General features: G+C 41.1%; 1 protein-coding gene across 3 annotated transcripts in view; it reads right to left on the bottom strand.

Annotated features, from left to right (window-relative positions):
• CGNL1 (cingulin like 1) overlaps positions 1-12,126 on the bottom strand; it is an 89,630-nt gene that overhangs the window by 16,665 nt on the left and 60,839 nt on the right. For all 3 annotated transcript variants that reach the window (XM_018559928.1, XM_018559930.1, XM_018559929.1), the window contains exons 11-14: positions 11,246-11,398; positions 1,478-1,648; positions 1,213-1,374; positions 433-522 (exon numbers count right to left, since the gene is read on the bottom strand). In XM_018559928.1, coding sequence (XP_018415430.1) covers positions 433-522; positions 1,213-1,374; positions 1,478-1,648; positions 11,246-11,398 — 576 coding nt within the window. The remainder of the gene's footprint in view (positions 1-432; positions 523-1,212; positions 1,375-1,477; positions 1,649-11,245; positions 11,399-12,126) is intronic.

Below are 12,126 nucleotides of genomic sequence, written 5' to 3'. Positions count from 1 at the left end.
TGTGAGACATTTCTGCTATGTCGACTAATAACTTTGTGGTATCTGGAAATCCAGCGGAACGGATTCATAAAAATGAAGAGAAAACAATGTGTGTGTTGCAAGTAGAAATTACCCAGATTTGACCTCTCAATGTTTTCCAGAGCATGATATAAAAAAGTACATCAGGGCTCGAAAGATTACGGATTTCCTTAATACTTTTAAATGAAAATTATTTTAAAATTTTTTTTTTATCAAAATGTTTGAGGAAAAGTGTCTTATCCCACCTCTATGACTTTGCAGCCAGATCATCATAATACATAAGAGGAATCTTCCTGGTTGACACGTCAGAGAGTTACTCTGTGTGACACTCAATAAAACAGGGACAAAAGCATTGGTCTAGTTCAGCGTCAGGAGCACCGCTCCTAATCCACTTATGTGCATATAAAGACCTACCTGTTCCCTGCATCTGGTTATCCTTTCCAGCAGGAGATCAGAGTTGTTTTTTTCTTCGTCAAGCTCTATTTCCAGCTGAAATATCTTGTCCTGGAAAAAAAAAACAAAGCAGTTTTGTATGTGGAGTTTTAGCACACCGATTCAAAGATGAATGAACGGGATCATTAAAAAAATTTGCTGCTGGACTGTTGAGTGATCCGATGATCTATGTTGTCATTTGCTATGTCAATGTATACAATATAAACCTTCAAAATGAAAGAAGAGGGGGCCGCCTGACCTGCAGGTGAGGCCACGGGAACAATTGTGAATTTGTGCCTTTATAGTTTTCTTAAGCCAGCAATAAAATGTTTGAATGAAAGACTGACAGAGCTAGTGCCTACTACCAGAACCGGTTTCTTTTTTCTAGCATAGGTAATACACAGTAGATCCTTGTAGTCTATTAAATGACAGTCTATTAAGATATGCTATGAAAGATCTGCCTAACCCTTTCTTCTGAAGTCACTGATGCCAGGCCAAATTTAGCACTGTGTAGGTTAACTTGATAGTAACTATAACTATGGCTTATTTGCCTATCTAAATAACCAGTGCATAAACAATAGCAACAAAAAGTTCTGCAGTTTTTTATGACGGAAATGTAGGTAGCCAACATTAAATTTTTACCTCCACATAACCAAAATTGTACTAGAGAAATAACAATCGCTCCTGAAACTTCTGTTTGTAACAGTTGATTTCAATTGGAATGACAAATGTCAGTACTACGGGTTTGTCTACGAATACTACCTCCATTGACTTTATTTGTCTAGTACGATCATCCTTCAAATGGTTTTTGGCATCCAGCTCATACTGTAGATCTTTAATTGTCTGTTGCAGAAGATGATGCTTAGTCAGTGATTCATCGTGGGCGCTCTGGTGGTCTTGCAAATTTTCTTCCAAGTGACGAATCTAAGGAGAGGATGTGACGAAGTTACATAGGTTTAGAAATCCAACATAATTACATGGAATATTCTCATATTTTATGTTTATCCTTCATAAGAGTGCACATTACCTCATCTTGCAGCTTCTTGATTGTCTGATAGCATCTTTCTAATTCCAGCGACTTATCTTTAATCTGTCGTTGCATTTCAGAGCCTTCCTTCCGGTTCTTCTCTTTATAGTCATCAAACTGCTTTTGAACCTCCACAGTGGATGTTCGGGAAAACTCAACATGCTGTGAAATCTAATCAGTACAAATGATGATGTTAACGGGTGGGTCATGGTTAGTGGTTACAAGTACAGCGGTCAGTAACCTTTTAAGCAGACCTGTTCTCGTTTAAAATGGTTATGATATCTATAGAATATGAATTCCATCATATTTCTGATGTAGAAATTGGAAACAAATGTTTCACCAGTTGCTATTAGAAATCACTAAGTTTCCTTTACTCAGTTCATTCATAGTTAACCAGATAATTTAAAAGGAACCTGGACTTTGCCTATGCAAGGTAAAACACAAAGTTCACTTTAATGTTGGCCACCACAGCTGCTTCCATCTACCTTTCCCTCGCACCCGCGACGCTATTAGGGGTGGCATCAAGGCCTCATTCACACCAGTAATGCACACATCACTGCATCACAATGAATAGGCTTTAAAGTGAAACTGTTGCCCTGCATGGGCAATGCATAGGTTCACTTTAAAAGGTAAACACTGACAAACAGCAGCATAAACTGTTATGGTAACTCTGCATGCTGATTTAAAATCATCTTACAGTCATTATTTAAACAAACTTGTTTTTCCTTTACTTACAAATAGAGTTCATCTACTTCCTGGTCCACTTCTGGCACAAAGAATGTAAATGTGCCAAAACATTGCATCCTGGGAAGGTTACATCAGTAGAGCATTGCTGGGAAATCTCATCTATAATCTCATGAGATCTCCACTGAGAAGATGTGCATGGTCACATGTCCTAGTCACATGTGCCAGAGTTCCAGGAAGTAAAGGGAGAGCTAGTAACCTGCACTTAGTTAACATGGCCACTGTCAGAAGACTGGGAAAGAAAAGCGAAATAAGGTATGCAAAGAATTCAAAGCCGGCAATTCTCTAGAAGTATGTGTTTGTAGATTGTCATTACTAAACATTTCTAAAAGTGCCTTTGTTGTTAATTTAAAGAGATGGGTAAAGGTCCTCTTCAAAAGAGGCAAAATCACAAAGGATTCCATATCTCAGATCCTGCTGCGTAATGTTCTATGCACCTCCACAAACAAAACTCCCTCTCTAGAACACCTCCATCCCTAATAATGAGGCAAGAACGTCAGCACCGTGTATGATCCATACATGCAAGTGCTCCCATGAACCTGCTGGGAGGTAGAATCTTCTTCATCCATAAACTAAAGAAATTCTGTTTAGAGGGCTACTCCTGAATGAGAGAGGGAACCCAGATATGACATTTTCTGAATCTTTGCAGAAAGATTCATGTTTAGAGGTTTTCTGAGATTCATGTTCAAGGTCTTCTTGAAGAACCCGTTATATCTAATTTTGATATTTCTGATGGCAGGGCTTTGCATGTTACATGGCTCATGGCCAACCTGTGTCCATTTGCACTGTTGTCAGTTCATTAAATAGGGAATCCTCTTTGTTTAAGATTATTACACACCGACTGACAAAGGATTTGCAGTTTTAACTGAGCATTAATGCCTAGCACATAAGACAACTACAACACTGATAGATTATATAGTTACTACTTATTTAATCACTAAAAAAAAAATGATAATGGATGAATCAAAAGTGTGTCAGTCATTTACGAACAGAAACCAAAAACAAGCTCAGTCATGAAGGGGTTAAAAAGGACATTCATAAAATTCATTTGAATATGTCTGACGTCCATTTAATAAATGGCAAAATGTTAAAACTAAAAGAACGTGTTTAAAAATGAATTGTAGAAAAATCTGATTGTGACTGAACTGTGGGTCAGGAGGTCATATTGAAACTGTTAAAGAGTACTGTATGCTTATTTAAGAATTTCTTGAAAGTTTGCAGAGATAACATTTTGTTTGGACTAATACCCAGTATAATAAAGCGGAATTAAAGGGGAGAAAATAAGAAAATGCTGAGTTCTTCTGCCAGAAAATTTCTTCCTCTTACTCCCCCACCCAATTACCGAAAAAGGACTTCCAAGAACCCAGAAGTGTCAGCAGCACAGATGGTGGCGGTGGAGGAAGGGGGGCCTGAGATCGATCCAACATTGCTGGAGAAGGGCACACGTTTAAGATAAACATACTTGGACATTAGGGCAAAAACAAGAAAAATTCAAAGTGGTTTACTTCAGCTTTAATCAATTTGCAAACTGTGAATGCACTAATGAAAATCTCCATTCACAGAAGTATCTGGTGATGAATGTAAAAAAAAAAAAAGAAGAAGAAGAATCGTCCCTATACACCAGGCGTAGGCAAACTCCGACCCTCCAGCTGTGGGTGCAACTACTAATTCCATTAGGCATTGCAAGACTCCATAAGCATGGCTTCCACAGGCAGATGCATGATGGGATTTTTAGTTTCACCACAGCTGCACATTTTGCCTACCCCTGCCTTACTCAGTCACATCCTGGTCTTAGGAAAACAGAAGCATAAAAGCATCAGTGTCAATGACCAATTATAGCTGCAGTGTCCATTCGTACAAAAATGGGCACACAAATTTTAATATTAGGTTCTATTCTATTTCTTTTACTGGCTTCCTATATACAAATTCCCACCTTCTAGTTTTGTGTGGAAATCCTATGCCTTTTAAACAACCCAACTCTAAAATGACCTTGGCACAAGAAACAAAAGGACCGTGATCCAAATAAATGAATGCAGCTCATGACTGGCTAAAAAAAAATATCAAAACATGAAGCCTTGCAGGACACTGAACGCAAGCATAATGATTAACAACCCCAGGCTGGATTTCTTTGTGATGCTCTAATATCTGTAGGCATATTTCAAAGTACATTCCGGTAAAGGTCCGCAGCTCTGCACTGCAGCGACTACAGGCCAGTTCACTCTGGTATCACACAGAGATTGCATGTTAGCTCTTGGGCAATAGTGGAACATTATGCAGTAGGTCATTATTGCGGACTAGGCAAGGTTTACTTGTAGCAGTAATAGTTACTAGAGTATTTTAGCAACAGGAAAAAAAAAAAAAGAGGATTTCTATGTGTAACTAGCAAATAGTGCATACTTTTTCCAAAGGTAACATAATGATCTTGTAAGCAAAATCCCCTTACACTTTTGAATAGCGCAACAAGATATAACATCTGATATAAACAATATTAAGATTTAGTCATATAGAATGTGGAGTAATATCTACTATGACATGGTATGCACTGGAAACATCTCACAGTGGGGTTGGACCTCGTCATGTCAAGCCCCCAAATCAATCAAAACAAGATGGAAAGAATGCATGCCGTTTCCCAGCAGTATTTCCTATAAGGAGGAGCCAGGTGGTGTCTGGCAGGTTCCTAATGAGTATTTCATCCCCTGTGTGTGAAGGGAGCCCACTAAATGTGGCACACAACAGAAATCTGACTTCTTCCAACTTCAAGTCTATGTCATGTGAGGGGTGGCATTCTGCAGCATAGTTGAGAATTCCTGGAAGTATAGGCATTAGGGCCCCAAAGGTAGTCTACAAATGGTTATCACTTTACATACACCCATCTTGAAAGTGTATGTCTGGGCAAAATAAAAAATGTACTGCATTACATCTCTGCAATACATGCACAATGATTCTGACAATAATGAGCACCTGACCTCCTATAGTGACGCTACCTCTGCCGCACTGAAATCCCAAACAGTGATGTCTGACCTGCCTGAGGTCTACCCTACTGGACTACGGAACACCCACCCCTAATCTCCATAAGATAAAGGGGGAAGTGTAATGCAGTTCAGCAGGGCACTGTTTAATATCATCTCCTGTCACCATAGGATCACTTGTAAACAAAGTCTATGCTGTGAATGAAAGGCATATATGTCTACCTATTTTGGCAGACCCATCTTTAAATTGTGCCGCTTTGCTACTCCCCAGCTGCTGAAGCCCTGATTCACTACAGGACATATGGTGGAAGGAACTGAGGAATTTGACACACCTAGAACAGCAATGCAGCAGAGATGGAAGACATGGACCGCTGGAAAGGTAAGTACTGTATATGTGCCCTTCTTTTATAGAGCAGTCTGAGTACCAGTAACACTGTGGTGACAAGGCCACTTTAAAGACTCATTCCTAAACGTTAGTATGGGATGTAGCATTTAAACATTAATTTATAAGCAAAAAATGTATAATCATCATAGATGAATAACACAAATAGTACTTTACATAAATAAATCCCAGAAATCCATCTTGCTTAGTAACCAGAATGAATATTTCAATGGCCCTTTCCTAGCTTTCCACCATTGAGGTGAAATGAAAGGCTGAGTTGGAATCAGGATTGTGACTGCAGAACAAGTGAATGTCTGTTAAATAGAACAACACTTCTAGTAGAAATACAGAGATCAGGACCCCTAGCCATGAGAAAGTCACGTACTATGTAACCCTGTGTAATGTAAAACATGCAGAGCAAATTACTCCAGTTCTGCTCAGCAGAGAAAGTGTTCCTGATGATAACAGCCAGCTTGAAGGTTAGAACTGTATGTCCATGTTATTGCCCTGTTAATGTTTTACAGGGGAAGTTCTCCGTAAATGCACAAAAAGCACAATTTAAATGATCACATTAAACTACAAACTGCCAGCATTCATCTCATTACACACACCTAATGTTTATTTGAGCGACACCTTAGACCTTCCAAAAGCACCTCTTAGTACACTGAGAGAACAAACTGTACAACATGCTTCTGTCTTTATCTCTTAACATGAATTCAAGGCGACATTTGCTGCACTGCAGAATCTAAAGTGTTCTGCTCAATTCATTCTCAGTAATTTGGGAACGACCCAAATTGTTAATGAATAACCAAAAGAAAACTCATCTTCATGAACAGTTTAAAAATAGAGCAGTGAACCAGCTGCTCAGTGTAGAATCACAATTAACTTACAGAATGGCTCTTTGAAGCTAGACTAGTAATTACAATCCTTGAACTATAAAGAAAAAGTATAAAACCCGAGCAATAAAGTGAGGGGAAGTTCATTCCTATATTTTAATAGAATTGATTATACTTGTTCTCAAACATTTTATTCTTAGCGCAAAAGTCTAGTCTGGTTACTAGCTGCAACTTAATAAGCATTATGAACCTCCTATATAAAACTGACGAGAAATAAGAATTTCCCATTAAACTGCAGCTGTGATATTTCCAGGCAGGCCGGAAAATGATCGGATTAGTTGTGATGGGTAATACATTTGTAGCACCTTGGTCCATGCTTGCCTAAATTATGTATAGTGAAGAAGCTCTACAAGGCATGCAAGGGAATTCTAAAAAAAAGAAAAAAAAAGACAGAAGCTTATCTGTATCTTTTAAGGTACAATAACGAGAGGGGGGTGTTGCCTCATTATACACATTCCTGCTCAGTCTGTGCAAGCACAAAATTAGAGGAGTGCGAGGCTGATTGATAGAATTAGCTATACCACAGGCTGTACCTGCCAGGTTCCTGTTCAGACAGTTTACCTCCACCTTCACCCTCATCCAGGGGCGTAACTAGAACTCACAGGGCCCCATAGCCAAATTTTATAGCGGGCCCCCCAAACCGCCCAAACACCCTCCTCCGCAACCTACCCCAGAACATGTTCCCGTGCCGTCTTTGTAGTTACGCCACTGGTCAGAGGGCACAGTCAGAGGGTAGAGTGCTGGGTATAGTCAGAGGGCACAGTGCTCGGTATAGTCAGCGGGTACCGTGAGGGGTATAGTCAGTGGGTATAATGAGGGGTATAGTCAGAGGGCACAGTGCTCGGTATAGTCAGCGGGTACCGTGAGGGGTATAGTCAGTGGGTATAATGAGGGGTATAGTCAGAGGGCACAGTGCTCGGTATAGTCAGCGGGTACCGTGAGGGGTATAGTCAGTGGGTATAATGAGGGGTATAGTCAGAGGGCACAGTGCTCGGTATAGTCAGCGGGTACCGTGAGGGGTATAGTCAGTGGGTATAATGAGGGGTATAGTCAGAGGGCACAGTGCTCGGTATAGTCAGCGGGTACCGTGAGGGGTATAGTCAGTGGGTATAATGAGGGGTATAGTCAGAGGGCACAGTGCTCGGTATAGTCAGCGGGTACCGTGAGGGGTATAGTCAGTGGGTATAATGAGGGGTATAGTCAGAGGGCACAGTGCTCGGTATAGTCAGCGGGTACCGTGAGGGGTATAGTCAGTGGGTATAATGAGGGGTATAGTCAGAGGGCACAGTGCTCGGTATAGTCAGCGGGTACCGTGAGGGGTATAGTCAGTGGGTATAATGAGGGGTATAGTCAGAGGGCACAGTGCTCGGTATAGTCAGCGGGTACCGTGAGGGGTATAGTCAGTGGGTATAATGAGGGGTATAGTCAGAGGGCACAGTGCTCGGTATAGTCAGCGGGTACCGTGAGGGGTATAGTCAGTGGGTATAATGAGGGGTATAGTCAGAGGGCACAGTGCTCGGTATAGTCAGCGGGTACCGTGAGGGGTATAGTCAGTGGGTATAATGAGGGGTATAGTCAGAGGGCACAGTGCTCGGTATAGTCAGCGGGTATAGTGAGGGGTATAGTCAGAGGGCACAGTGCTCGGTATAGTCAGCGGGTACCGTGAGGGGTATAGTCAGTGGGTATAATGAGGGGTATAGTCAGAGGGCACAGTGCTGGGCACACACAGCCGTCTCTCCTACACACAGACACACACTGTCACTCACCGATCTTGCCAGGATGCCTGCGTCCCCGGTCTCTCCTCCGACTCCCGGCCGAGCCTATCTGCAGGGGCAGACCCGGAGCAGAACTGCCCTCATCCCTCCGATAGCTTTGAGACTCCGACGCCCTTTCTCCAAACCGAAAAGACTCCCGGCTGTCATAGCGCTGCTGTGATGGGGGCGCCCATGACTGGCTTGCAGGGGGTCCATTATCTTCCTCCTCCTAGTCAGACATAACTCACACGCCAGCCATCTGCTCCATTCTGACCTCTTCTCCCGCTGATTGGCCGATTGGATGATGACAGGCTTCCTCACCAGTCACTCCTGACTGGTGAGGAAGCCTGTCAATCATCCAATACGAGTACTCATGCAAATACTCGGTATCGCGGCCGATACCGATGCTTGTTTCGGTATCGGTGCATCCCTACAAATTAGTAAACTAAATGCGAGATTGTAGTCCATCATGGGAGTGAGCTTGTAGCAGGGGCTACTTTACAACACACACAGCGACCATGGGGAACAAAAGTAGCCACCCTCCAGGGGGAAGGACAGTGTCGGCACCAATTCCGAGATGATTTGAGGATCTACAGCTAAATGATGCACAGATAGGGTACATTTTTGTTAATAGTTAAGGCACTTGAATGTATTTTTAAAGTCCTGAGTTTAGTGTCACTTTAAAGATTATCCAAACCTAAAATAAAAATGTACAGGCAGTGCCCGGGTTACGGACGTCCAACTTACGAACAATCCGTACTTACGAACCGGGGTCCACAGTTCTCCTAAATGTACCGGCAGCCGCCGGTACATTTAGGAGAACTGTGGCTGCAGCGGTCTGTGTCCCTTCAAATCCGCGCTGCTATCCCCACCTGTGTTGGCGGAGGCAGCGGGGACCTCCGCTGCTGTCCCGGCCTCCTCTTCCCCCTGTCCGTCGGCTTATATTCCCCGTTCCGGACGATCCTCCGATCCCCCGTCCAGCCGCGGCTCCTCTGCCCCGCCCCCCTGCCTCCTCTTCATCTGCAGGCTGGGAGCCATACCCAGCCTGCTATTGGATATTGTAAAATGCAATAGCAAGCTGGCTATTGCACCAACCCACTGCCTGCTGTCAGTCAGCATGGGAGGACCTGATAGAGAACTTTCTCTTTCAGGCCCCTCCTCTGCTGATTGACCGCAGGCAGATGCAATAGCTATTGGCTATTGCAATTTGAAATATCCAATAGCAGGCTGGCTATTGCTCCAAGCATTAAAATGCAAACAAATAAAAAAAAGTTTAAAAAAAGTAAAAAAAAAAGACAAAAACAAAGTAAAAAAGTTAAATAAAGTTACTAATGTCTTTATTCAACCTCAAATACTATGTAACTATGTAAATAAAAATTTAAAATGCAAACAAATAAAAAAAAACAAAGTTTATAAAATAAAATTTAAAATGGAAAAATCATTTTAAATAAAAAAATATTATATTATAATCTTCTGAACAACAGGAACAGACAGCAAAACAAACGTGACCCTTCCCTATGCTATCCAAAACTAAAAAATGTTTTTTTGGCTGGAGTTACACTTAAAAAAATTTACCTGTTCCGACTTGCATACAAATGCAACTTAAGTACAAACCTACAGTCCCTATCTCGTATGTAACCCGGGGACTGCCTGTAATATTGCAGCTTATCAGTCCTTTTATTCAAGAATGAGAATTTCCTCTTCCTAGGGTGGCTACACTCACTCACACCTCTGTATCTATGGAAGGAGCCATAGTTGCCACTCTGCTGAACTTCAAACATGTCTGTCTTTGTTCACCTCTATTACATGGGGATGATATTAGTAGTTCCCACAAATAAGATAACATGGTTTTAGTCTTCCAGAACAGCGGACAGAAAGAGACGAGGACACAGCATTTCTGGCAAGATCAACAGGTATTTTCGGTGCCTGCTGAAAATGTTCTTAGCATGAAAACGTAAAACTTTTGCAGCCACCACATCGAAGGACTGGTAAGCTGCAACAAATTACAATTTTTGTTGCTGAGTTTAGATAACCTTTACATTTTGACAAAGGATCCTTTTACACAAAGATTATGCATCCATAGGAAAACTAGCATTCTCAAATGAGGATCAAGGCTGAAAATATGTGGGTCATTCTTCAATCCACAGTCACATGCTGTCATGTCAATTTTGCATGCTATTTAATGAAAGGTGACAACACAAAAGGACTTTCTGGTTATTCACAAAAAGTTTGGCTTCCAAAGAAGGCTGATACACTATTTTCTCAGTAGTCTGCACACAGTAGGTCATATGCAGTTCCCGCAGTGCAGGTAGATCCACCAGCAGTGAACACTAAGCTTTATGAACTGTATGACTGACGAATACATCTCTAGAAATGTAATCTGATTCTAAATCATTAATTCTTCTAAGATTATTATAATAATGACAAATATACACCTAGATTAGAATGAACCCAAACCATTGAAAACAACCACATCACTAAATCCGAATGCTTGGACGGATTCTCCTCATTGGTAAGGCAGTCACACAACTACTATACAGGATACTCATTAGTTTTAAAGATCTTTTCTATGAAGTTAACCAGTAACACATTACTATAAAAGTATCATAAAGAGAGATGACACTGGCTTCATAGCTTTTCATACACATTCCAAAATTTACAATAACAGTCATGCAGTTCCTCTATGTCCACACACATACAAATTAATGAACAGACATCAAATTCATACTAAAATTGATTTGGCTCAACATAACCTACTATTTCCCTACTTACTGTACTATTTCCACAAAATAATGCTTTTTGTTGGTCTATAGACTGATCTCTAAGTAATGGAAAAAAAAAAAGGGACAACTGCTTACATTTGATTCTCTTTAGCAGCAAAAGGCTAGTATGAAAAAGCCTGAATTTACCCCAAACTGTACAATGTTTATCACACCTTTCCTTTTAGTACACACTAAGCCAAATAGGATGTGCTATGTATGCATTTGGTTCATAGACATAAAGCTCTAAGGACACACACGTACCTCTTTATGCAATTTCTCAATGGTCTTGTCCAGTTGCCAGCGTTCATTTTCCATTTCATTCTTCAAGTTCCTTAACTGTTCCTTCTGATTAGATTCCTCTTTCAATCGCTCATTCAACTGGTGATGCTCATGAGTGATTCTACTGAGGTTTCTCTGAAACACAAACATATTATCATCAATATACTAGAATGCAAGGATAAAATAGGAGAGAGTTTTAGGTTGGAGTGGCCCCTTATTCAGGCTATTTGAAATGAAACTAAACTTCAAACAAACAACTTGATCTGGAGACAAACAATTAAAACACAGCTGAAATTAACATTCTGTATGAGAACTGTCTTTGCTGCCAAACCGAATTGTACTCCTGTCCAGTCACCTTTGTAATTGATATGCATCTGCCAAACTTCCCAGCCAGAGAGGTGACACCACTTTGTATATTAAGTTAACTAATACAGTGGTGCCGTCTCCCTGCATGCAGCCATGTGATTGAAAACGAAGGTGCCGCAACACAACGTCAAGTCATTAACTCTGCTCCCTCCTTCTGTCAGCATGTTCCCTGCTACTACACGCAACAGAGCCTGGTTAGCTCTAGTATTGCTCTTCTCTCTACCAGTGCTGATTTACAAGAGACAACAGAAAATTGATTTCAAGACAGATTTAGGAACTAATGCTAGTTATATATAAAAACTGACACTCAATTCTATAACTGCCTTTACTTGTGTTTTTATATTTGTCTAGAATTCAACACCAAGTAACACCCTCTTGTGTATAATAGGTTGTAGATTAGTGCACTGTTGGTCAGTGCAGTCTGTTTGGCTCCTATTGTTACGGTCTCCATGCAGTTTGTTGGTGGAATAGTGACCTGTGGAATTATAGGCTGTCCA

Source organism: Nanorana parkeri, unplaced genomic scaffold, assembly GCF_000935625.1.
Source record: "Nanorana parkeri isolate BGI_ZX_2015 unplaced genomic scaffold, ASM93562v1 scaffold422, whole genome shotgun sequence".
Classification (NCBI taxonomy): domain Eukaryota; kingdom Metazoa; phylum Chordata; class Amphibia; order Anura; family Dicroglossidae; genus Nanorana; species Nanorana parkeri.
This window is presented reverse-complemented; position numbering and strand designations above follow the sequence as displayed.